The sequence below is a fragment of the Orcinus orca genome, chromosome 1, assembly GCF_937001465.1.
Source record: "Orcinus orca chromosome 1, mOrcOrc1.1, whole genome shotgun sequence".
NCBI classification, from domain to species: domain Eukaryota; kingdom Metazoa; phylum Chordata; class Mammalia; order Artiodactyla; family Delphinidae; genus Orcinus; species Orcinus orca.
In genome coordinates, this window is record NC_064559.1 from 205,925,884 (window position 1) to 205,953,037 (window position 27,154).

At 50.8% G+C, this 27,154-nt stretch overlaps 1 protein-coding gene across 1 annotated transcript; it reads left to right on the plus strand.

Moving 5' to 3' along the window:
- Positions 1–6,468: 6,468 nt before the first annotated feature.
- On the plus strand, positions 6,469–25,759 carry SLC2A7 (solute carrier family 2 member 7; the record flags this gene model as incomplete). Its single annotated transcript, XM_004272556.2, is given in 17 exon segments — positions 6,469–6,558; positions 10,004–10,164; positions 12,559–12,680; positions 13,488–13,640; positions 15,146–15,194; positions 15,196–15,263; positions 15,743–15,829; positions 15,832–15,929; positions 16,570–16,627; positions 16,630–16,679; positions 18,953–19,076; positions 22,787–22,848; positions 22,957–22,991; positions 22,993–23,021; positions 24,813–24,860; positions 24,863–24,936; positions 25,538–25,759. Coding segments are annotated over 17 exon segments (1,530 nt in total), but the record flags the coding sequence as incomplete, so codon positions are not given.
- Positions 25,760–27,154: the final 1,395 nt, after the last annotated feature.

Consider the following 27,154-nt stretch of genomic DNA (forward strand, 5'->3'; position numbering starts at 1 on the left):
CTCACGGAACACACGGCAGACATCTAGAAGGAAGTTGACCGTATGGCTCTGAAGCCGGAAGAGCAAGCATGTAGATTTGGGGGAAACACACATACTTATCAAGCATCTACTGTGTTCCAGGCACTGGGGCTGCAACAGTGAAGAAAACCATGTCGCTGAGTGAGAGGTGCGATCAAGAAAGATCGGGTAGCGTGAGGGTGACAGGTGGAGAACGGCTGTTCTCCAGGGAGGGGGAGGAAGGCCTCCCTGAGGGAGGGAGGGGGCAGCCACAAGAGAATCTGCGCAGGCACCGGCCTGGTGCAAACGTCCTGAAGTGAGAGAGGGCTGGCCGCAGCTCGGGAGTGACGAGAGGTCGGTGGAACGGCTGCAGCAGAAAGGGAAAGGAAGGAGGTAGCTGGCAGAGACTCAGCAGGCCACCGGGAGGATTGGGGATTTTATTCTGAACATGAGGGGAAGTCACTGGCTGACTTGAGTCAGACAATTCTGATCCGATTTGCAATTTAAAGAGCCCCTCCATTAGAAAATGTCGGGAGATGGGAGGTTCGTGGATGCTGTTCAAGGTCAGTCAAGGTCAGGGCAGTTAGCCCTGAGGGATGGCGGTGAGGGGCTACAGACCCTGTTTGTTCGCTGCTGTGTATCCACGGTGCCGAGAGCACGCAGCAGGGTGTTGTTTTGAATCGATGAGTCTTGGCCGGGAGGATTTTAAGAGCGAGAGCAGAGCAGCGAGAGGCTGAGCTGATGTAGGGAGAGCATAATTGGAGGAGTTGCCAGCCGCAAGGCAACACGTTCATAACCCCATGAGGCAGGTAGCTTTCACCAGTGGTTTCCACACTTCTGGATTTCACAGACCAAAACTGGGTGAACTAGCGCTGGGCTGCCTACTTTTTATTTTGTAAGTAAAAACCTAAAATAGGGAATTCCCTGGTGGTCCAGTGGTTAGGACTCCGTGCTTTCACTACTGAGGGCGTGGGTTCAATCCCTGGTCAGGGAACTAAGATCCCACACTGTGTGGTGTGGCCAAAAAAAAAAAAAAAAAAAAAAAAACCTAAAATAATAATGATAACTCTCAACTACTATCATAATGAGAAGTAGGTGATTTAAAAGAAAGGACATTTTACTATATAGGGAGGATGTGACCATAGAATAAATTTCAGTCCTCTAAATCGAATAGATTTTTCTTCATGGAAACCTCACTACATTGCCCTCTGTCCTGATGTCACTTAACCAGCAGCAGACAGACTTCAGGAATGGGAGGGCTGCAGCGCTGGCGATGTTTGTTATGGAAGAGCTTGGAGGGCAGAGTCTGAAGTCCCACTTTGGAATGAAAGTGACACAGAGTCTTGCCATCTTCAATCAGCTTCCTCGAGGGCTGGTTCCTCAGTTCCCAGAGGAAGAATGAGGCGGCAGGTGGCTGCCGTTCTGACCCTCACTTGCATGGGTTTCATCGTAAAAGTGCGTGGTGATTTGGTTCTCTTACCCGTGGATGGTTCCTCTTCCTCCCCTCCCCTGTTATTCCTTAACCAGCTGATCAAGTGCTGCTGAGGGCTCTCCAGTCACCCAACATCCAGCTCAGCACTGGGACACGGCAGAGTTGCCTATGTGGCCTCTGCTGTCTTCAAGGAATTTACAGTCTAGGCAGGAAGATGCAAACCACATGCAAATGGGAATTATGGGGCAATGAGAATCGACAGAAGACTGTTGTGTCTAGTTTTGAGTCTGCTCTGAGCCTTGTCTTAACCATCTGAGCAGCTCCGATAGCTGATTGGGAGCTTGACACTTGTTGGCACTTAGTAAACGTTGACTGAATGGACGTGACCTGGAGTGGTCTTCAAGGAAAATGTGGTGAGCTGAGCCTCTAAGAATGGGTGAGATTTGTATAGCAAGGGAGGATAAGGTGTTTGGAGGGTAGTGGGGGAGGGAGCATCATGAATCAAGGACATTCACTCATTCAACAAATATTTGTTGAGCACCTACTATGTGCCAGCCAGTGGATGTAATGGATCCAATGGCCAAAAATACAAGTAAGCAAATACTGGAGGTCATTTCAGATAGTGCTCAGGGCAAAGCGGTGGAGAGCGCCGGGTGAGGGGTGTGGATTACTTTCAAAAGGGTGGTGCTAGTGAGGACCTCCCCAAGGAGGTGACATTTGACCTGAGACCTGGGGGAGGAATGTTTCAAGCGGAAGGAACAGCAGGAAGGAGCTTGGTTTTGCCATCAGCTTGACTTTGTTGCTGCGGTTGACTCAGAGAAAGGAGGGGAGGCATACAGTGTTGAATCAATGTTATTAGACTGTAAGCATTGTGACTAGGTATTGTGATTTCTGCCAAAAGGATACAGAATTCGGCTGATAAAGTGGAAAGATGGAGTGGGCTAGCATTCGAGAGTCCTTAGGAACAAACTGAGAGATAACTGTGGTCTCCTAACCCTGAGATGGGAGACTGCAGTGGATTATTCAAGTGGGACTAATGTAATCACAGGGGGCAGGAAGAACCAGAAAGACGGCAGCAAGAGAAAGACTCAGTCTGATATTGTTGGCCTTGAAGATGGAGGAAGGCTTCTAGCAGCTGGAAAAGACAGAGAAATGGCCTTTCCTTACAGCCTCCAGAAAGGCGACACCTTGATTTAAGCCTGCTGAGACCCTCGTCAGACTTATGACCTCCAGAACTGTCAGGTAATACATTTGTGTGGTTTTAACCCACTAAATGTGTGGTAATTTGTTACAGTGGCCACAGGAAACTCATACAGATCTTGGTGCTGAGAAGCAGGGGAAGCTGTAACAAATACCTAAAAATATGGAAGTGGCTTTGGCATGGGGCAATGGAAAGAGGCTGGAAGAACTTTCAGGGACGTGATAGAAAAATCCTAGATGGCCTTGGACAGACGTGGTAGAAATAGAAATGTTAAGATTTCACTGCTCACTGGGGACCAGGCTGTGCAGCCAAGGTGAAAAGGCAGGGAGGTGCCCCCCAGGGGAGAGATGAGTGCACGCCTCAAGGTTGCTGAGGACAGACCACTCACACACCATGCTCAAGGGGTACAGCGTCTACTTACTGCAAAAGAGGAGAGAGAGCACGTGCCAAATCCAGCTCCCGGCCAAGCATCCGCCACCCCCCAGCCAGTGGATGCACAGCCCTGGAGGCTGCACACGCCCCACTTTGTGCTGCGTGGGAGGACCCCACCTTCTCCCCGCCCCACCCCGTGAGGGCTGAAATACAGAAGCTGGGGGCCTGCCTTTGGCCACTGCTGAACGTGCTTTAAGCAGAACCCTGGAGCACACACTGAGCCTGAAACGGAAAGATACTCCCTCCCAGGGTGAAAAACCCAGCACAGGCCGTGAGGGCTCTTCATGCCTTGGTAGGGAAGTGTCCCGGGCCCAGGACTTTCCCAAGAGTTAACACTCTGCTAGCAAGGCCTCAGAAGGGATGAGGGGCACAGCAGACAAAACATGTAGCCCTTGGGAGAATACCTAAATTGTCATGAGCAGACCGTTAGGAGAAATAAGGCCCGCATGTTCTCTTATCCCGGTGGCCGTCACACTGCTGTCCATGTGCCAACACGTTTTTACCCAGGCACACACCTAACATGACGCTCATAACATGTCTCCACGTCCCTACGTAATTTTCATAATTATCCCTTGAAATGGCAGCCTGGCATTCCAGTTGATTTGTCATAATTTATCCAGTCATTCCCTACGTTTTTGTTTTGCTAATATAGATCATTCCTTTTTTTTTTTTTTTTTACTTTATTTTAACTTTTTATTCTATATTGGAGTATAGCCGATTAACAATGTTGTGATAGTTTCAGGTGCATAGCAGAGGGACTCAGCCATACATGGACATGTATCCATTTCCCCCCAAACTCCCCTCCCATCCAGTCTGCCACGTATCATTGAGCAGAGTTCCCTGTGCTATACAGTAGGTCCTTGTTGGTTATCCATTTTATTTTATTTTTATTTATTATTAGAGTATAATTGCTTTACAATGCTGTGTTTGTTTCTGCCATACAGCGAAGTGAATCAGCCATATGCATACACACATCCCCTCCCTCTTGGACCTCCCTCCCCCCACCTTGTCCCATCCAACTAGGCCATCACAGAGCACCGAGCTAAGCTCCCTGTGCTCTATACTGCAGGTTCCCACTAGCTAACTGTTCTCCACATGGTAGTGGATTTATGTCAAACCTAATCTCCCAATTCATCCCACCCTGCCCTTCCCCCATGTCCACACGTCCGTTCTCTACGTCTGCCTTTCTATTCCTGCCCTGCAAATAACTTCATCTGTACCATTTTTCTAGATTCCACATATATGTGTTAATATACAAAATTTGTTATTCTCTTTCTGACTTACTTCACTGTATATGAAAGACTCTAGGTCCATCCACATCTCTACAAATGACCAATTTCATTTTTTATGGCTGAGTAATATTCCATTATATACACATACCACATCTTCTTTATCCATTCATCTGTCCCTGACTTCAGACTATACTACAAAGCTACAGTAATCAAGGCAGTATGGTACTGGCACAAAAATAGAAATATAGATCAGCGGTTATCCATTTTAAATATAATAGTGTGTACATGTCAATCCCAAACTCCCTAACTATCCCTTTCCCCCACCCTTCCCCCCTGGTAGCCATAAGTTCATTCTCTAAGTCTCTGAGTCTGTTTCTGTTTTGTAAATAAGTTCATCTGTATCATTTCTTTTTGGATTCCACATATAAGTGATATCATATGATATTTCTCTTTCTAATAGTGATAATTCTGAAATAAGCACTTTTTTTGTTCAATATTTTATTGACTTATTTAATACTAATAAGTGTAAGTAGAAATAACTAAGTTGTAGCTCTTTAAAAGCATTTAGTTTGCTCTTTCCCCCAAATGGACAATTAGTCCAAATTCATAAGAGGAAGCACAGATGGAGAGATAACACAGGAGACGCATAAAGGATCCCGGCAATCAGGCCCGACTTGGTTTCCGAGACACCTCATTTCTAGGGACCCAGGGCAGGTGGTGTTTTTCTTCTCCTTGGTGCAACCAGAGAGTTTCTGGTTTGAGACTTGATGGAGACAAAGACAAAATTCACGCTGAGTGTGAATCTTTATCTTATCAACACGTCCAAGGAAAATATTCTCCTGGGGAAAGTCAGCAGGGTCCAGAGACCAAAAGGGTAATAAAGTCTCACAGGCCCCAGGCTGTCAACACAGAGCAGGACCCAGGTGTCACTTGGGAGGCAGAGCACACCTCTTTCTCAGCTGAACAAGGACGGAGAAAAAAAGGGGCAGGGACTCCTCCACCCACCCCACCCCAGGGAAGGGGTAAGTGCCAAGTCTAGGAAACTGTCACTGCCACTGTTCCTTTGCCACCAGGTGAGGGGACTGTGGAGGGAGAGGAAGACCCCTGAAATGCTTCTAGCAAGGAGAGGACAACACTGCCCCTGCCTTTCCTGGGGAGCCACCAGCCCTGGGAGAGCAGTGGGGGGGAAGCAGCTTCCCCAAACATCCCAGCTCAGACACAAGAGAGGAGGGGTTGAGTCCAGCTCTAGGGAAGTGTGGGAGACCCCTGTCCCCGTCCTGTTCCCCCAGCCTCTGAAGTTGCCCAAATCCTGCTTTTGTCTGCCTGGCTGGTTTGCTGGCTGCACAGGGCTGAGGGCTGTCGGCAGTCAGGCAGATAGTGGGGGTGGGGGTCAGAGGTACAGGTAACAGGCAAGCAGAGGGAGGGGGGGATGGTCTGGGGCCACGGCTCTGCACCAGCTGGCTTCTTGGAGCCCTGGGTGGCACCGACTCAGGCAGCCACAGACCCTGCCCCAGTTCTGCTGGCCCCTCCTCAGACTTTGGCCCGGGGGGTCAGTTGCCGGGAACTACCTTGGGTGCTGCGGTAGCCATGGAAACGTGATTGCCTTGGTTTTCCCCAGGGCCTGTCCAGGAGTGAAAGGCAAGCCATGCCTCTGTTTGCTGCTTCCTCTGTCTGAAAACTCCTCCCGCAGCAGCTCACAGGCCCACCTCATCCTTTCAGGTTTCAGCTTAAAGGCACCTGCTCAGAGAGCCCCCTTCTCTGTCCCCCAATGGCTTCTACCCCGTTACCTGTTTTATTGTCCTCATAGCATTATCGTTATTTGGAGGTCTCGTACTTCTCTGTGTTTTTTTTTGTTTTGTTGGCCTCCCCTCACTAGAATATAAGCTCCTCAAGGGCACAGTACGCTGGACCTTTTTCCTGAAGCTTCCCCTACTTCATCCAGGGCCAGGCCCACAGGAGACGCATAGCTGTATCTTTAAGGAGGGGGATTCGTTCAAGGAACAGGAAATGATGCCATCCACTCCCCCCAACCTCCGGCACCTCCCCCACTCCCCTGGACATGGCCTGGGGTCCTCCACCCCCACTTCCAGCCCAGCCTCGGCCCCAGTTCCGGAAGTCCCAGGACTAACCTCCCAGTCCCTGACCGTAAACCTCCTCTCCCGCAGTGCCTCTAATCCACGCTGGTGCTGGCCACGCCGAGCACAGCCTTTGGCCAGGCCTTCCAATACGGCTGCAACATCGCTGTGGTTAACACACCGCACAAGGTGGGTGGGCAAGAGGTGGGCAGGAGAAGGTGGCCATTTTGCCCTGTGGAGGCCGCCATCTTTCTTCCGGAAGCCACCAGCTTTCTTCCGGAAGCAGCTGCCTTCCTCTAGTAGTCCTGGGAGGCGGCCTCTGCAGACCAGGGAATGACTAGAGCTGTGGGCTATTCCCCTCCCCCCCCCACACACCCCCCACACACACACACCCCCCCGCCGCCCCACAATGTCATCCTTTCCAGGCACATTGGGAAGCGGGTGGGAGGAGATGGGCTTGGATTCCCTGCCCAGTCGCTTTGGGCCTTAGTCTCACTGCCTTTCCCCTGGGAAGACCACTTGCAGATGACAAAGAGGATGGAGTCAAGGACTAAACCCTTAGGGGTTAGGATTGGGGTGAGGGGAAGCAAAGGAAAAAGAGTCTCCCAAAGGCCTAGTAAAGCATGTGAGTCAGGAGGGAGGGACAGGCCCTGATGACGAGTAAAGATGAAGCGTGAGAGTTGACCACTGGCTTTGACCTCATGGAGGGCATGTGTGACCTTGACAAGAGCAGCTGAGTTGAGACAAAAGCTTGACTGGAGTGGGTTCGGTGAGAATGGGCAGAGTGGAGGAGAGACAGCTTTTTAAGGAGTTTTGCTGTACAGGGGAACAAAAAATGAAGCTTAGTGAAGGGAGAAGGGGGGTTGTGTTAGGGTTTTATAGGGCAAGAGTCATGTTTGTATTGTGATGAGAAGGATGCAATAAAGAAAGGTGTATTGGGAATTCTCTGGTGGTCCAGTGGTTAGGACTTGGTGCTTTCACTGTGAAGGGCCCAGGTCAGGGACTGAACCTGGGTCCACAAGCTTCAATCCCACAAGCCATGCCGCATGGCCAAAAAAATAAAGGAACCAGTGATGCAGGACAGACAGGGAATAGTTACAGGAAGAAGGTCCCTGAAAGGGCAAGGACAGGACCCAGTGTCTGTTCCCATGCATTTGGGTGTATGAGTCCTGCTCTACTTTTAAAAATCACTGTCATTGGGCTTCCCTGGTGGCGCAGTGGTTGAGAGTCCGCCTGCCGATGCAGGGGACACGGGTTCGTGCCCCGGTCTGGGAAGATCCCACATGCCGCGGAGCGGCTGGGCCCGTAAGCCATGGCCGCTGAGCCTGCGCGTCCGGAGCCTGTGCTCAGCAACGGGAGTGGCCACAACAGTGAGAGGCCCGAGTACCGCAAAAAAAAAAAAAAAAAAAAAAAAAAAAAAAAATCACTCATTACTTTATAGCTACACTTAATTCTGCTTTATAGGAGGTACTGCAGTAGTTGCTCATGGCTTATATTAATATACTTATCATTATCACCATTGAAGGAACATTTTTTTCTCAGTCAAGCAATGTACCATCACTATATCACAGTGAAGCTCTTAAATTCTCTATTGGATATATATTATTTCTATAACTAAGGAGGAAACTAAGACTTACAGAGGTAGAACTTGCCCAAAGTCATACAATTAGCAACAATATTTCTTTTTTGTTTTTTTAGCATCTTTATTGGAGTAAAATTGCTTTACAATGGTGTGTTAGTTTCTGCTGTATAACAAAGTGAATCAGCTATACATATACGTATATCCCCATATCTCCTCCCTCTTGCGTCTCCCTCCCACCCTCCCTATCCCACCCCTCTAGGTGGACACAAAGCACCGAGCTGATCTCCCTGTGCTATGCGGCTGCTTCCCACTAGCTATCTGTTTTACACTTGGTAGTGTATATATGTCAGTGCCACTCTCTCACTTTGTCCCAGCTTACCCTTCCCCCTCCCCGTGTCCTCAAGTCCATTGTCTACATCTGCGTCTTTATTCCTGTCCTGCCCCAAGGTTCTTCAGAACTTTTTTTTTTTTAGATTCTATATATATGTGTTAGCATACGGTATTTGTTTTTCTCTTTCTGACTTACTTCACTCTGTATGACAGACTCTAGGTCCATCCACCTCACTACAAATAACTCAATTTTGTTTTGTTTTGTTTTTATAGCTGAGTAATATTCCAGTGTATATATGTGCCATATCTTCTGTATCCATTCATCTGTCGATGGACATTTAGGTTGATTCCATGTCCTGGCTATTGTAAATAGAGCTGCAATGAACATTGTGGTACATGACTCTTTCTGAATTATGGTTTTCTCAGGATATATGCCCAGTAGTGGGATTGCTGGGTCATATGGTTGTTCTGTTTTTAGTTTTTTTAAGGAACCTCCATACTGTTCTCCATAGTGGCTGTATCAATTTACATTCCCACCAACAGTGTAAGAGGGTTCCCTTTTCTCCACACCCTCTCCAGCATTTATTGTTTGTAGACTTTTTGATGCTGGCCATTATGACCGGTGTGAGGTGATACCTCATTGTAGTTTTGATTTGCATTTCTCTAATGATTAGTGATGTTGAGCATCCTTTCATGGGTTTCCTGGCAATCTGTATATTTTCTTTGGTGAAATGTCTATTTAGGGCTTCTGCCCATTTTTGGATTGGGTTGTTTGTTTTTTTGATATTGAGCTGCAAGAGGGGCTTGTATATTTTGGAGATTAATCCTTTGTCAGTTGCTTTGTTTGCAAATATTTTCTCCCACTCTGAGGGTTGTCTTTTGGTCTTGTTTATGGTTTCCTTTGCTGTGCAAAAGCTTTTAAGTTTCATTAGCTCCCACTTGTTTTTTTTTGTTTTTATTTCCATTTCTCTAGGAGGTGAGTCAAAAAGAATCTTGCTGTGATTTATGTCATGGGGTGTTCTGCCTATGTTTTCCTCTAAAAGTTGTATAGTGTCTGACCTTACATTTAGGTCTTTAATCCATTTTGAGTTTATTTTTGTGTATGGTGTTAGGGAGTGTTCTAATTTCATTCTTTTATATGTAGCTGTCCAGTTTTCCCAGCACCACTTATTGAAGAGGCTGTCTTTTCTCCATTGTATATTCTTGCCTCCTTTATCAAAAATAAGGTGACCATATGTGTGTGGGATTATCTCTGGGCTTTCTATCCTGTTCCACTGATCTGTGTTTCTGTTTTTGTGCCAGTACTATACTGTCTTGAAGTAACAATATTTCTTATGTTGCCTCTTGCACAGCAAGGTTCTGCAAAGTGAATTTTTTTTTTTGTTGCCATGTCACTCGGCATGTGGGTTCTTAGTTCCCCAACCAGGGATCAAACCTGCACCCCCTGGCGTAGAAACTTGGAGTCCTAACTGCTGGACCATCAGGGAATTCCCAACAGTGAATTTTTAACATTTTGAGCAGCCTGGTTCCTCATCTCACCCCATCATACTGTAGGCTTTTTTTTTTTTTTTTTTATCTCCAGGTAACAACAGAGAATCAATTGTGTCCTGAGCGTATTGATAGACACATCCTTCAGGACAATGACCAGGGGCAACTGAGAACATTACTTCTTGGTCTCTCATGAGTTGCCTGATTGTCTATGGATGGGGCAATGTCTTCCAGGTCTTGAAGTCCTTTTATAATGAAACCTACTTTGAGCGACACGGAACCTTCATGGACGAGAAAGTCATGCTGCTGCTGTGGTCTTGCACCATGTCCATGTCTCCTCTGGGCGTCTTGGTGGGGTCCCTGCTTATTGGCCTGCTGGTTGACAGATGTGGCAAGTAAAGAAGAAGGGTGCTGCTGTCACTCAAAATTCATATTAGTAAAGCATGTTGTCTCTTGGCACTTGTGCACGTGGTGGGGAGTTGTGCGACCTTGAAAAGCAGGAGGCCTGAAGTCCAGCCCCCACTTTGCCATAGACATCCTGACCCTAAAGCAAGTCCTTGAATTCCTTGGGATTTCTTCCCCTTGTCAGCTGCATGGGAACAGCAGCCCCTCTGTTGTCCACCCCGTGGAGATTTCTTCCCCTTGTCAGCTGCATGGGAACAGCAGCCCCTCTGTTGTCCACCCCGTGGAGATGGATCAGCCTTTGAGAGCAAAGTCTTGACCATACTCAGCACTTCTAGCAGGTGTTCAATAAATGCTTGTTGACTGGGTTTGATTCGAGGTCAGGTGACCCATGGCTCCAAGTTGTAACAGCTGCAGCCTCTCCCCGTGCAGCCTCATCCGTGTTGTTCTGAGCTTTGGGGTTCAGACCGAGTCAGTCCATGTGCCCCTGACTTGTGTCTTGTTTGAGAATGAAGAATAGTTCTTGTACTTTGCTTGGTTCACACAGACTCACTAATCTTTACACGTAAGCCCAGTTGCTGCCAAGAGGTGGCTCTGCAGATAAGGAGGGATGTCCAGGTCAAGGTTCCCGGGAAGGAAGGGAGGGAGCCAAGTTCTCAGGGCGAGGCCGCACGGAATCCCGTATGGCCAGATCTCACTCTTGGGAATCCGCAGTTACACTTGGACTTGATGTGCCATGGCTGGCAGTTTGTAGGGAGGAGTGGGAAGTCCTCTAAAGAAAACTAGCTCTTAAAGAACCCTACCAGTTCAGTTTTCATGCATAAAAGAAAATACTGGGGAACTCCCTGGTGGTCCAGTGGTTAGGACCCCGAGCTCTCATTGCCGAGAGCCGGGGTTCAATCCCTGGTCAGGGAACTAAGATCCCACAAATGGCAAGGCTCAGCCAAACAAACAAACAAAAACAAACAAAAAAACAATGAAAATATTGGCAATTGAAAATTAATTCTGTATAAAGCAGGACTCATAGGACCTCTTCTCATAGATACTTGGTTAACAATTAATTTGCCATTCGTTGTATACTTGAATGAAGGAAACATTCACTATTTTGCAATTATGCCATAATCCAGGCTTTTTTGTAATTCACACTGTGCTGTTCTCAGCTATACCAAGAGTGCCTGGACTGTTCTAGCAGCTTGGCCCCCACCTCCTTGTCTGAACCCAGAGTTACAGAACTTGGGAACTCAGAGATGGTTTCGTCATTGCCCTCATTTTGCAGATGAGGACCCTGAGACCAGCTGGTGCGGTGGAGCTGGCCTTGCCCTAGTGGGGTCGGGACCAGCCCTGAGCTAAGCTAAGGCTTCCTGGTCATCAGGAAGGGGTTCGTGTGGGCTGTTTGTTCTCTCCTGACCTGCAGCCTCTGGGCTGGCTGATCCTCTGCTCTGAGTTTGGGCTTGGATGGCAGTTCTCTCAGAGGTATGGCCACCCCAGGAAGAGAAAAGTGGCCTGAGAAAACCAGTCTGTGTACCTGATGAGTCCTCAGTGTTGCCTAGAAGGGGACTTTTGTAGAACTCTTAGGACTCTCCCCCCAGGAGGGGTGTCTGGGTTTCTGTTTAGAGATCCCCCTCCTCCACTCCTGGCCTCAGAGATGATGCACCTGTGTCGCTCAGGGCCCTGATGGTCCTCGAACGTGGGCAGCGTGTGGAGAGATCACCAAGAGTGGTGCAGCCAGCAGCCACCCTATAGCTGGGGCACCATCTTCCTTCCTGATCCACTGCTGTTTTCTCCTTTGGCAAAATCCAAGCCACATATGGGAATGAGGGGGGCAAGGGAGCCACCGATGCCAGTCAGCATGGGGCACAGAACACAGTCTGGAATGTAGCTATGGATCCTGGGACACAGGCAGGGGCATCCAGCGTGTTCTATCCTTCAGACACTCCCTCCCCCCACTTCATAGACTCATGGTTTTTCAGCCTTGGGAGGAATCTTAGCGATCATCTAATCCAGCTCTGTCTCCCACCTGTTGTGGGGTTCCCCTGTTCACCATTCTTGACAGTCTTCATCCGGCCTACTCTCTGCTTGAATACCACCAGTGACAGGAAGCTCCCTCCTTGCAGAGGCAGGCCCATTCCTTCCTCCTTCCTCACTGTCTTCAGCCAGCTCCAATGGTTAGCATGCTCCCACTCCTCCCGCCACCCCTGCTGACCCCAAACCTCCCTTCCTGGGGCCTCTGCCCGCTGGTCCTTGCTTTCCGCGCTTCCCAGCCATCAGCCTTTCTCAGGCACGTTCCCAGCACTTCTATGACGGCTGCCCTGGAGAACAGGAGTTGGTGTCAGGAGAGCGTCTGCTGCCTCAGCCCCCATGCCCTCTGGGCTCTGCTGTCCTTGCAGAAAGGGAACACTGCTGATCAACAATGACTTCGCCATCCCTGCCATCCCGAAGGGAGTCAGCAAAGTGACCAAACCTTCCGAGCTGATCATCTTTTCTCGAGTGGCACTGGGATTCTGTGCAGGTACCTACAGTGATGGCTGAAGCCCCAAGCCCATGCTCAGGGTCAGCTGTGGGGAGAAGGGCCTGAGTCAGAGACACTGGCCAAGGCGGGAAGCAGGGGCAGCAGGGTCTTCCTGGTTCTGAATGGCTCTTTTCCCTTTGGGGGCATCCTCTTGTCTCCATCCCCAGACTCTCGAAAACCTCATGTTCTCTCTCCCCTTCCCCTTATTTAACAAACTCTATCAGGGGAAGATCTTTAAAAACACACTTTTACCTTGAAGTACAAACTGATAAGGCTTTACAAGGTATCTTCCAAGGAAGGTGTCTAGTTCACACTGAGGGTGAGAAGCTTCAAGCAAAAGAGCACAGAATTTGGGGACTGTCAGCAGGGGACCGAGGTTTCTTAACTAGGGTGGTTTCTTCTATTAAAAAAAAAACAAAAGTGATACAAGTAACCTGTGCTTCAGAAAAATCAGAAAATAATCCCAAGTCAAAGACCTATCTTTCAGTCCCACATCCCAGGAACACAGTCCTCGCCTGTAACAAGTGGCCCCAGCTCTGCAGCTAGGAAGGAGAGGACATCCTGCCGTGTCCCCTGGGAGTCTGAGGATTCTGGAAAGGTTTCCTTCTTAGTGCGAACTAAGTCCACGTGGCCAATTTCCATCTCCGTGGAGGGGAGGTGGGGGGCGTACAGGCTGCCTGTCAGTGGTGCTGACACCACAGAGAAACTCAGGGACTATGAGATTAATTAAATCTCAGGTTTCCGGGGCCCCAGGAGGCTGGGACTGTTTCTTTTCTCCTCCCCTGGTTTTTGTTTTGCTAGATCCAGGCACCTCCTACAGTGCCCTTCCCATGTAGCTGGGAGAGTTAGCTCCCAAGAACCTTAGGGGTGCTCTGGGAACAATGACGGAGGTGTTTGTCATCGTGGGAATCTTCCTAGCACAGATCTTCGGCCTGCAAGCCATCCTGGGCAACCCTACAGGTACCTGTGGCTCACCAAGGTCCAGGGGTGGTGGTGAGAGGGAGCGTGGGAGCTATGGGGGGGCCGAGGGGGCGGGGTCTGGACACATGGGGCTCGGCTGTGCCCACGTGTCTGGCGGATCAAGTGAGGTGAGGCCAAGAGGTGCCCTTTGGGTTGGGCAATGTGTGGCTTGTTTGGAGACGGGTGACCTTGACGAGAGCAGTTTGGGTGAGCGATGGGGACAAATTGTGCATGGGACTGGGAGGAGATCGGAGACAAGGGGCACACACGACTCTTGGGAGTTTTGCTGTAAAGGAAGGAGAGAAGTTGGGGGGTAGCTGGAAGGGGAAGCAGGCTGGAGAGAAGGGTTTTTTGTTTCGCTTTGTTTTTTCAGCTGGGACGCTGTGCGAGGGGTCCTGCAGCGAGGGCAATGATGCAGGAGGGGCAGGCGCACAGCCACGGTCACTGTCACGTGGGTGGATGGTTGCCTCTACTCTCCAAGTGAAAGGTGGCCAGGCCATTGCCTGAGAGGGAGGGTTGGGGAAGCAGGAGGGAAGCTTTAGGACAGAGGAGAAAGGGGGAAATGGCCCTCTGGGGGAGTGGGCGAGAGAATGGCCCTGAGAGTGTGGCTGGAATGCAGGCCAGCATTAAAGGCCCACAAGAACACAGTGGGGTTTCTTTCTTTCTTTTTTTTTCCTCGTAAACATTTTCAAGTTACCTAAATTCCACAGGAATTCCTTAATGGGTAGACTTATGACTTTGTATTCCCCAGAGTACCTTGAAGAGACTCAGGACCCAGTCGTGCTCAGTGAAAGGTCATTAGTTTTAACGATTCCCAAACTACCCCAGTGCAGCTGAAGGGGAAGCCAGGCTGGGCCCGTTGCTGCCAACAGCTGCCTTGTAGTGATGCCTAGTGTGCGATGCCTGTCACCCCTCACCACTCTTCAGGGGGCACTTTATCACCATCATCATCACCATCATCTTTATTTTACTGATGAGAAAACTGAGGCTTAGAGAAGTAAAATGCCTCTTCCAGTTCCCATCATAGCTAGTAAGGCTTAGATGAGTCTCAGTGCTGCCTCCTTAACCCAGACCTTCCAGAAGGAGCTCACACAGCCACAGTGCTGGTTCCAGCACCCTCCTCGACCCCAGCCTCCAGCAAGGCAGAGATTATGCCATTTCCAGCCATAAAGTTAGGAAACAAGACATGGGTTCACGTTTTCCAAGGCTCACACTTAAATCATATGCTGTTCCTAAGAAAAGCAATACTCTTCCTGCAGAATGAGTTAACAGCAGATCTTCTGAAAATTGTAATTATTTTCTCCATTTTAAAATGTGGAACCCTGCTGTGGGTGGGTTCTGGGCAGCCACATCTTGGCAAGGACTAGGTCCCTGCTGTCCTTGGCTCTCACGGAGGGGTGGAACAATGTGGGTGAGTGAGTTTGTAAGAGGAGAGTCAGGACAGAGTCAGGACATGCGGAAGGTCAGCTGAAGGGCAGGGATTCCCCAGTGTTGGGTCCTTCCAGGCTGGCCTGTGCTCTTGGTGCTCACGGGGGTCCCCGCACTGTTTTGGCTCCCCTCTGCCATTCTTCCCCGAGAGCCCCAGGTCCACCCTGATTCAGAAGAGAGATGAAGTTCGACAAGGTACTGGAGATACAGGCTGCTCTGTCAAGACCCTCCCACCATGTTCACTTCCCAGCCGCCTCCCCGTGCCCGCCAAACATCCCTCCCTAGTGCCCGAAGCAGAGAACGGGCAGCGGGCAGGGTGGGGAAATGCACTCCACAACGCAGGCACCAGTGGGACGGGACAGAGGTGCCGTTGGCACTGGGGAGTCCAGGGCAACTCTGAGGTGTGGTCCAGCGGAGAACATGGTGAGAGCCGGCATCATGGCTGGTGGGCCTTGACTTCTGCAAGCTTGCCCAGGTGGGGGTGCGGTTGTGACTGGGGACACGGTCACGGTGTTTGGGACCTAGCTGGGGTCCAATGAGCATCCTGCCCTGGGAAAACGGGGAGCCTGTGGCCAGGGCTGGGCCGATCTCCTGGGGAGCTGTGCCCCTGTGTTTCCCTAAGCCTTGGGTCAGCTGCTGTCAGCGACAGGAGGGGACCGCTCTGCTCCCCGCAGCTCTGCGGAAGCTGAGAGGCTGGGCAGATGTGGAGGACGAGGTGGAAGAAACGCGCGTGGAGGACCAGGCCGAGAGGGCCGAGGGCCACTGTCTGTGCTCAGCCTCTTCACGTGTCCGCCTGTCCACTGGCAGCTGGTCTCCATCGTCTTGCCCATGGCCGGCCAGCAGCTCTGCACGGTCAACGCGGTATGCGCAGTTCTTTTGCTATAATTGTATCTATTGATGGTGTAGGCGAAGGGTGAAGATCTGCAAAAACAGGGCTGGGAGGCTGCTTCCAGAAACGTCGGAGACTGGATGCGTAACCCATATGGTGCTTAAGGAAAGTGTCAGGAAGTGACGGCATCAGGCCCTCGGGGACTCACGGCTGCTCAGCGGGAGACGTCGAGTGGTACACAGCTCAGGCAGGAGCCAGGGCACGTGGTGGCTTTCAGAAGTGCTGCATTGCCCACATCCTTGGGGCTGGGCCAGGAGAGAAGCTTGAGCCTGGGGCTGCCTAGGCCTGGAATGAGAGGCGAGGGGTCATTCTGTGGGGCCTGAGATCATAGACTAACAAAGCGACGGAGGGAAAATTCTCGGGGTCCCATTTTACAGATGCAGAACTCAAGGCCCCGAGAGGGGAAGAGCTATAACCCGGGCTCCGGCAGAGCCAGCCTCCATCCCAGGTCTCAAGTCTTCAGGTCACGGCTCTTTTCTCCCACCTACTGCCTCCTTCCTGTCCAAGGGGTCCCCTAGGCTTTCAGGACTGTGTGTCCTGACTGAGTCAGGAAGGTTGTCAGCGGCTTGGGCCTTCAGGTCTCTCCTCGCAGCCCTTGTGCTTTTGTTTTAGGTCAGCTACTACGCGGACATGATCTACGCCTCCCTCGGCTGGCATGGAGGGGCTCATTCCCCGTAACAGTGGGTGCCAGCGTGGTGAACACAGGGATGAGCTTCATCTTGGTGAGCCACCCACAAGCGTCCCTCCCATTGGGCATCTCTGAGTCGGTGCCCCGCAGACAGAGAAGAGCCCCCCAGGGTCCACTGCTGGTGGCACTGCTCCTGGGGTGACTGGAGTGACACAGACTTTCGGACGTGCCCATACTTACCACTGTGTGACCTTAACCAGGCCACTTAAACACCTTAAAATTCAAGTTTCTTCCTTTGTACAATGGTTACGGTGATTGAAATACCCAGTATACTGATGCACGTGTTGTTACTGTTGGCATAAAACTATTATTTCAGAGTTTTATATTTAAAACCTGAACCACTTATGCCTGTGTTAAAAAAGTGAATAGACAGGGGCTTCCCTGGTGGCGCAGTGGTTGAGAGTCCACCTGCCGATGCGGGGGGCGCGGGTTTGTGCTCTGGTCCAGGAAGATCCCACGCAGAGCGGCTGGGCCTGTGAGCCATGGCCGCTGAGCCTGCGCATCCGGAGCCTGTGCTCCACAATGGGATAGGCCACAACAGTGAGAGGCCCGCGTACCAGGAAAAAAAAAAAAAATGTGAATAGACAGAGGTGTGCTCATTTACAAGGTCAAGTGACCATGATGGTCCTTTCTCTAGAACTTTTCCGAGTTATCTCACTGTTATTTTGGTTCCTGTTTCTTGAGTTACCTTGGAGTTTAAAAGTGTTTTAAAAAATTATTTATTACTTATCTGTATTTTCCCCAGAGCCAGTTTAAGCCCCAATCAAACTTCAGAGGATTCAGCATGGTGGGGAGGGCCGAGTGAAGGAAAAGAGCTGGAAATGGGAGGAGCTGGGAGGCCCCCAGGCCCAATTCTCCACCCTCCCGGGAGTCTGTGCACCCCTTCCTCCAGCGGATTCCCGTAGCCCCTCGCCTTCCTCTAGGGCAGGGTCCACCCTCTGTCCTCAGAGCCCTCCTCCTCTAGGGTACATCGTCATAACTAGGACCCTCTTCCCCATCATCCTACCTGGAGAAAGCCAAGCCAGAAAGACAGGGGCGCCTCCCTCTCTCTCCCTGAGGAGCGGTGTCTGGGTACTAAGCACAGAAGGAGACGTTGGGCTTACCTCTACCTCGTTTATACAATCCTGGGATTGCCGTTTTGCTCCTGTTGGGCCCTCACTGAATGGCAGTGATAATCCCTGTCTGTAGGGTTGTTGGGAGGACGGAGGGGACGTGTAAAGTGACCGTACAGGGCCTGGCGTGGGGTGACGGTGATGCCTTGCTGATAGCACTGCTGTGGGTGCTATAGGTGAGGATGGAGTAGAATGAAAAGGGCATTAGAACAAGAAGGAAGGCAGGCATGCTGGTCGGACGAAGCATTGTCCAAGCTTGGAATATTCGAGAAGGTACCGGCTGATCAGGAGGTGTGTGTCCTGGCAGTGGAAAAGAAAGTACCTGGGGGTGAGAGGGACCCTCATGAAGTGAGGCCAGATTCTGGGCGGCCTCGACATGAATTGAAGCAGCAGGTAATGGGAGGGGGTTATGTGAAAATGTTGGTATTATTATTATCTCGGGGGTGTGAGATGATTGCCACTGAAAAGACAGCGTTGCTCACGGTTCCCAAGGGAGAGAGGTGCACACAAGGCCACATGGAGAAGCATCTGGCGGGGGGGGGGGGGGGCGGACAGCAGTACGTGGGCAAGAGCCTTTCTTATGGTTTCCGTGGGAAGGAACAGGCAAGGCAGGGTAAGCAGGTTTAGGACTGCCTAGTTTGAAAGATTTCAGGCGGTTCCCGGGCACCGATGCCGGGCTGTTCCTGGTTGTCTGGTACCTGCCCTGGGCGATAAGGCAGAGGGACGCTGGCTGGGGGTGGCGGGGGCAGGTGAGAGCCTGATGGAGCAGGGGGTGGGGTGGGGTGGGGGCGGCTCCGGGCGGGTTCCATGTGAAAGGCGCACGCACAGCTGAGCGGTCTGCTATCTCTAGAAACCGGCTAACGGTGTGTGGGGGTCAGTCCCTCCAGCGTCAGGAAGGCCCCCAGATGTCAAAGCATCAGACGCAGAAACTAGAAAACATAGTTATTACAGTGCGGGGGGGTGGCGGGGGAGAGGTGGTCAAGGAGCCTAGACCCGGGGTCTGTAGATGCCTGAGACAGGGAGGAGTAGTGGTGCAGAGTCTGCGGCACGAATGTCAAGTTCCCGTCGGGATAAGGGCCTAAGTTCCACGGAGCAGGCAGCAGGGGCGAGCGGGCACTTAAGGAGGGGCTGAGGAGGTAGTGGGGGCCCAGGCCCAAGCCGTCGAGGCTCCTCACCGCCCGTCCTTCCCCTCCAGGCAGGCGCTGTCGAGCGGCTGGGTAGGCGGCGCCTCCCAAACGGCATCCGCGTCTCGGCGCTGAGCTTCCAGGTCGGACCTCGCTCTTCTGCCCGGAAGGAACGGGGCGGGGGCACGCAGAGGGGTGGGGCGGAGGGCGGGGCACGCAGAGGGGTGGGACGGGGGGCGGGGCACGCAGGGGAGGATGAACAGGGGGGTGGGAGGTCCCTGTAACAGAACCCACACCTCTAGGGCCAGTGATCTCAAACTCTGCGTGTCAAACTCCACGCCCCCTTCGTGTGCAATGTAACGCCCCGTCCTGAAGTAGAGTTCGTGGGTGACTTCAATTACCTACCCATGTACATGCAAATAAATAATTAAATCGAATGTCCTAACCATGAAGTAAAGGAGAAACAAGAAGTTCCATAAAACATATATTTCAATATGCAAATGTTTAAGCGCACTGCACTAGAAGATGTCCACCAATAATGATCTAGAGTAGAATAAAGAGACGGAAGATCGGACGTCGTTCCATTCAACAAGCAGAAGAAACTGAGGACGGAGGTCGGCGTGGACGGCAGACTCTACACTAGCGTGAGGATAAGTGATGACCAGGGACCAAACGCATTCGTATGCGGGAAGACGAAGAGAAAGATACCTTAACTGCAGTAGGAACACCACTCACAGGCCAACCGGAAGATTAGGATGGGGGACGTGAAGAAGGAAGGTGAGGTGCTGGCAGGTGAGCTTGGTCTGATTGATGTGTGCCGCAAGTACAAAATGGGGTAGAGCTCTCATCTTGAAATCCTAACACGTGTCAACAAGCATGTCGGTCTCTACCATTAAAAATATCTTGGAGCCCAGATCAGAAAGAAGTAGGAAAAGAAGCAATGAGAGGCTATGGAGTAACTGGGAACAGTGTCAGAGCGAGATTAAAACACAAAAGGCCGCCCAACAAGAAATACGTCACTCTGATTTGTCATTTTCTTAGCATATTTTTGTTATACGTGTTATACAAAAATGTTGAAAATACATAGGATGGCCATAGTATGAAATATTCTGAAAGCAGACAGCATTTTGTATATCCTCAGCTGTTTCTACCCTGTTGTTGCTTTTGCAGTAACTGTGCCTTTACAATTAAAACTATACGCAGGTGGGACTTCCCTGGCGGTCCAGTGGTTAGGACTCTGTGCTTCCACTGCAGGAGGCCCAGGTTCGATCCCTGGTCAGGAAACTAAGATCCCACATGTCGCATGGCACGGCCCAAAAAAGAAAAACAAAAAAAACTATACACAGAGAGTTAGTTTTCCTGGGTCTCTGCCTTATATTCGTGTTATTAAACTTTGATTTTCTCCTGTTTAAAAAAAAAATAAACTATATACAGATCTTCCTTGACTTACAATGGGGTTACATCCCCAATAAACCCATCGTAAGTTGGAATATTGTAAATCAAAAATGCATTTAAGGGCTTCCCTGGTGGTGCAGTGGTTGGGAGTCCACCTGCCAATGCAGGGGACACGGGTTCGTGCCCCGGTCCGGGAAGCTCCCACATGCCGCGGAGTGGCTGGGCCCGTGAGCCATGGCCGCTGAGCCTGCGCATCCGGAGCCTGTGCTCTGCAACAGGAGAGGCCACAGCAGTGAGAGGCCCGCGTACCGCAAAAAAAAAAAAAAAAAAAAAGCATTTAATACACCTAACCTACTAAACATCATCACTTAGCTCAGCCTACCTTTAATGTGGTTAGAAAACGTGCATTCGTCTACAGTTGGGCAAAATCATTTAACACAAAGCCTATTTTATAATGAGGTGTTGAATGTCTCATGTAAGTTATTGAATAATGTACAGAAAGTGAAAAACAGCGTGATTGTCACTGACCTTCATGATCATGTGGCTGACAGGGAGCTGCCTGGCATCACAAGAGAGGATCGTACTGCCTATTGATAGCTCGGGGAAAAGATCAAAATTCAAAGTACAGTTTCTTTTTTTTTTAATAAATTTATTTGTTTTTGGCTGCATTGGGTCTTCATTGCTACGCTTCGGTACGGGCTCTAGGCGCGCAGGTGATTCGTGGCATGTGGGATCTTCCTGGATCAGGGATTAAACCTGCATTCCCTACGTTAGCAGGCAGATTCTTAACAACTGCGCCACCAGGAAAGTCCCTGAAGTATAGTTTCTAGTGACTGTGTATCACTTTCCCACCATGGTAAAGTTGAAAATTTTGGACCTTCTTAAGTCAGGGGACCGTCTGTAGTTGAAAATGCAATCGTATGGGAGGATGAGAATGTGCGAAGAGATTATTCTTGTAATTCAGAGACAATGTCTTCATTCTTCGCCTTTTTTGCCAAGCTGTCCTCTCCATCATGACTTCCTTTTTAATTCCTGGGTGAGCACAAGGACCTTCAGGGGGACAAAGCTGGCTGTGTTCAGGGAACAGCAGGGCAGGGGAGCCTGTGGAGGAACAGGCGAGGTGAAGGGTGATGATGCAGCTATTGAGGAAAATGCTAGTTACAGGGACTTCCCTGGTGGTCCAGTGGTAAAGAATCTGCCTTACAATTCAGGGGATGCAGGTTCGATCCCTGGTCAGGGAACTAAGATCCCACATGCTGTGGGGCTACTGAGCCCGCACACCTCGACTAGAGCCAGCGTGCCGCAAACTACAGAGCTCACACGCTCTGGAACCCGCGTGCCACAGATAGAGGGAAGCTCGTGCACCACAACGAATATCCCGGGTGCTACAACTAAGACCGGACAGAGTCAAAAATAAATAAATAGATAAATAATAAATAAATCTTTACCAAAAAAAAAGGAAGTGATTTTTTTAAAAAAGCTAGTTACAGTCCTGTTTTGGTTTAATCAAAGTTTCCTTTTTAAAGACCTTATTTTCTCATTTGAAAATAATCTAAGTTCTTAGAACATTTAGGGACTTAGGTGAAAAGAAGTAAATAAAACTGGACATTATCTATAAAGATAGTTGCCAGTTGCCTTTTGGAGACCTTGGTGGCATCCCCGGCAACTTTTTTTCTCTCACTCTCTCCTTCCAACCCATTGGCCAGTCCTGTTGGCTCTGCCTGAAAACGTAACCAGCAGCTACCCAGGTGGCACCAGACCCAGGATATCCCTTCCAGCTGCAGCCAACTCCTCTCTTGCTTCAAATATTGAAATGGACCCCACCCTGCCTGCCTGCGCGAATCAGAGCCCGTCACGCCTCTGCTCAGCGGCCAGTCTGGCTCTTCATCCCCAAGTTATCCATTCTAGGAGGCTGCCCCTCCCCCAGCTCATCTCTCACCTTGCCCCTTGGAGACAACTTCATTGAAGGAGTCGTTCTTGGTTCACCTCCACCGCCAGCCCTGCACGAACCCCACCTTCTCAGCGTTTTTCATAACTGTAGTGAAATCGTTACCTGCATACTTAGTTTGGTTGAGGTCTGTTCACCCTGAGTATGTGTCATCTGTTGCCCTCGTAGTGGGGAGCAGAGATAGGGGTCTGCCAGCTCTCCTGGTCTGATGCCTTCTAGAAGGATTCTAGCAGAGAGTGCAGAATCCGGGTCCCAGCTCCATCTGCTGCTGATCATTTGACTTGGGCCATTGCTTGACCCCTGAGGGACCCAGTGTCCTCTTTGTCTGTGTTCAGGCTCTCTGTGCTCTGATTCCACATTTGTAGGATTGAAACAATATTATCCTCCCTCAGAGGGATGTCAAGAAGATTCAGTGGGTTAGCATCTGTGAAGGGCAGAAAATAAATAAGTGGTCGGCATTCCTCCTGTTACGTTTCTCTCAATCAGGTACAGCTCCCGGACGCCCCCGTTGACTAGAATGCTAGGTTCACTCCTGGTCTAATCTTCCCTCTCTTGCCCTCAGAGCCCTGGAGGCCCACGCAGGTGCTCAGAAATCCAGGTGTGGCTCCTTCCTGTGGCAGGAAGGTGAGGCCCGCATGTGGGCTTGTCCGCATGTGGGGCTCTTGGCCTCAGGCTCTTAGAGGTCCCAGGCCTGGGCCTCTCAGGCACGGACAGCCCTGCCTCTCCCCACAGAGCACGGTCCCTGAGCTGTCTTACCTTGGCATCATCCTACATCACAGGACATTCCATCGGGCCCAGTGAGTACCTGCATGCCCCACCTCCTTCCAGGGCCCAGCACACAGGAGGTGCCCGGTATTTGTTGAATGAATGGATGCCCTTGACTGGTATTTCTCATGATGTTCTCTCCACCTTTTCCCCTATTCCTACACAAGCCCCACCCACACTGGAATTCTCAGTTCAGTTTACCTTTTTCTTGAAAGGCCATTCCAGCTCACATTCATTCATTCAACAAACATTTACTAAGTTCCAACCAGTGCCACGGCCAGGCTGGGGCCCCCCAATCTCCTGTGGCTCCCAGAGTTGCCCAGCTTCAGTTCCAGTGCCCAAGAAGGGGATGAGCCTCTGCAAAGAGGGAGCTCTTGCCAGCCAGACCCCACTGGGGGCCCCTCAGTTTACATCTAAACCCTCTACATGCTCACGTTAGCCTCCAAGCCCACAGCCCACCCGGGGCTCAGTTGTCTTTGGTCCCCTGGCCTACAGCTACAGTCCTGTGTTGCTTTATCCCCGTGTCCATGTGCTGGCAGCCTTGGGCCTTCACTTCCACCTTCCTTGGGGGCAGCATCCAGACTCCAGGCTTCCCCTCCCCTGTGTGTCCTCCTGAGAATCTAACGCAGTTCCCACTGCTTGCGGAAAGACCCCTCTGACTCCTAAGACTAGAATATTCCCTGCAGAATCTTGGTTTTGAAAGAGCTGTCCATAAGCCAAAATAAAGGTATTGATCCATTGAACACACGCTGATGGAACACCTGCTGTGCCAGGCACTGGGGATGCAGCTGTGAATCAGACCGACACGGTCGTGTTGAAGGATATTTAAGTGGGATTTTCGACAGGAAGCCTTCCCGGCACACCTCCAATATGGAGGCAGGAGGGCCTGGTGGGAGCAGTGCTGGTGTTTGTGTCGGGAGACCTGGGTTCTGGGCCATTCCGCCCCTTACTGCCTGTGCGTTTCCCAAAGCAAGCCACTGTGCTTCTCTGGGCCTCAGGCTCCTCCTGGAAGACCAGGAGTAATCAGCTGTGCCGGCAGATGTGGGATCAGATGGTGGACTGATTTGACATGTGAGCTACCTCCTAAAGGGCTGCTTGGCTGCCCGGCCCCAGGGGGCAGGAGGCAGGAGGCCAGGGAGGGCAGCGTGGATAACTTCCCTCATTGCTACCCCTTTAGGGCACAAAGCCCTGAGGAAGGGGCCCCCTCCTCGCCAGTTGTAGGAGTTTCCCATTTGACGTCCCAAGGGCAGCTCATTCCGGGGCTCTGAATTCCTCTCCATCTTCAAGGGTCGGAAATTAACTGGGGGGAGAGAGACAGAATCTTATTTTTGTAATAAAGAATATAGATAATATGTGAATATATAAAGAATATATAAAGTCATAGATAGACCTACTGTATATAAACGGATATAAAGTATGTCTGTTGTATTATAATTTCATGAGGGATGGTGATTAAGGGGGAACAATGGCCTTAGACATTTTAGACAAGACTCCTGAATGAAAAAAGGTTGAGAAACTGCCCCAAGGCAAGGTGCCTGCCATTCCCCAGATCTACCACAGGGGGCAGCACGTCCCAGGCTCAAGCGCTCATTCAGCTCTGCTCCCCCTCCCCTTGTCTGCGAGTTTCAAAATGACACCACCACGGGAAGAGCGGCCTTGGTGTGACCTTGAGGCCCTCAGAGGCTCAGCTCGAAGCTCAGCTATGGGCGCACCCAGGAGGAGAGATGTGAACTTCCTCCCTCGGCCATCCGGAACAGACTGTGCCCCTAAAGGGCCCTCCGCGCCCCTCTCCGCTCCCCTGGTCCTGCGCTCTCTGCCCCCAGGTCCCGTGCCCTCCGTGGTGAGGACCGAGATCTTCCTGCAGCCCTCGCGGCCGCCTTCGCAGTGGACGGGGCCGTGCTCGGGCTCACCAGTGTCATCGTGGGCTTCGTGTTCCCGTCCATCCAGGTGAGTGGGGACATGCGGTGGGGAGCACGGCGCGGGGGGGGGGTGCGGCCCCTTGTCCCCAATTCCTGCTCCACCTTGCCTCCCCCGCCCCACCCCAGGCAGAAGGGGCACCGGGAAATAGGCAGGGGTGCCTCGTCTGCTAAGAACATCTGCGAATTCGACAAGGGGGGGCGACTCTCCAAGGTCCATAAAACACACAGGGCGCCACTTCAGCCAAACTGTAAGTACGCCAGTTTCCCACCACTGAAGGCAGGTCCCACACTCAGGCGGTGACGCGTTCATTATGCAGGGGCCCTGGTCGGCCAAGTGCAAAGCAAGCTAGAGCCAGGGTGAGGGAACGATTCCCCCACGTCCACCTCCTCCCTCTGTTTCTGAAGGTGTGCAGTCAAGTCTAGAGGACATTCTGTCCCTGTTGTTAAAAGGCCGAGTCCTTTCTGATGTGAGGGCAGGACCCAGTTGTCGAGCTCTTCCACTCCTCTGGGTGTAAAGTAGAACTGGCCACTGAGAAACTCCTGTGTGACTCACAGAGCCCTCACCCAGAGCTGTCCCCGGCATTCCTTTCTTCCTCCGTCCCCTCCTGTTTTCTGGTCTCTTGGCCTAGGAGGTCAGTGGTGCCTACAGCTTCATTATCTTTGCCGGAATCTGCCTCCTCACTGCTGTTTACATCTACGTGATCATTCCTGAGACCAAGGGCCGAACAGTTGTGGAGATAAAGTGGATTTTTGCCCAGAGAAACAGAGTGGAGTTTCTGGAGAAGAAAGAAGAAATCACAGATGCTGGGCCTCACATACCGTCTCTGCCTACCAGGGAGACTTCCTTTTAGTGGTTCCACACATCCCCCAGGTGGCACATTTAAGGCTTCCTTCTCTGAGGAAGGGTCTCCCTGCCCCAGGCCTCGAGGGAGGGTGACTGCTGTGAGATTTCCGTGCCCCCAGTGGCAAATGGAAGACTTTGGTCTTCCAGTTGGGTCCCTGATTTAGTTAAGAAGCAGTTAGCTTCCAACGCTAACCCTGGGAGGAATGACCTAGGAGGACGGGCAGGTAACGTGAGTATTGATTGGCAAGAATAGATTCTCCGATTCTACATCAGCATCAAAACTCAAATGGTGGATGCACACACCTTTTTAAAGTAAAAATTTTCAAGTTCAGCATTTGATATGGAGGCTGAATCCTGATCAAAGTGTCAGAGAATCAAAGAACTAGAAACCAAGGCTCTGGATCCCATCGCCTTCCCGGGGTGGCTTCTTCTCTCTCTGTAGCTGTAGGTTGCAGGGCTAATCCTGGTCAGCGTGTACAAATTGCAGGAGTTGTTCACTGGCATCTCTGATGGTTGATGCTGGCTGAAACTGACGCATGATCTGGGCTTCCTCATACCTTGGTAGCTGGATTCCTGCGTGTGGGGGAAGGAGAGAGAGAAACAAAATGGTATACACACTCACACCCCTAGCTTTGAACATCACATAGATAGCATCAGTTCTGCCACATTCTGTTCTTTAGAAACTAGTCACTAATTCCAGCCCACACTGAGGGTGGGTGGAATCAGACTGCAACTTTTGAACAGAGGCATGTCAAAAAATTTACAGAAATCGTTTAAAACCATCTTAAGATCTTTTTTGGGGCCCCAACATTTTTGCCTATTCTGGTCCTTTGTCAAGTAAGTTAATCTTGTTTAGCTTCAGTTTCTGCATCCCTGAGTTAAGGCTCATCATTCTTGCCTCATATAAACCAGGTGGAAACGCTGGGTAAGCTAAGAAGCATTTTACAAATGTCAGGGGTTATTTTTATGATTACTGTTATAACCTATCTGTTAGCCGAGCCCCCCAGCACACTCATCCCAGAACGCAACCCCCCGCAGGCCTCGTTCTCTTTACAAGGATGTGTCCAATGCCCTGTGGCAGTGACTGAATCTTCAGGAGGTTCAAGATGTGGCCCCAGCAGGCCCTGTGGCTCATCCAGCCTGGGTGTTTCATACAGGAATTCCAGGAGCTCACCAGGATTCTCCCCCAGAATGATGATTCCTCCCTCCTAGATCACATACCGCATCTAGAGGTCTTCTCCACCAGCCTTTCCCATGAGCCACAGATAAGCCTGTCCTGAAGTGGAAGCCCAGGTCTCATGGTGATGGGCCCAGTTGGTGGTTGCAAGAGCAAAACAATAAAGGAGACACCCACCACAATGTTGGCCGAGTGAGCCCAGGGTCATCCAAACACATTAGCTGC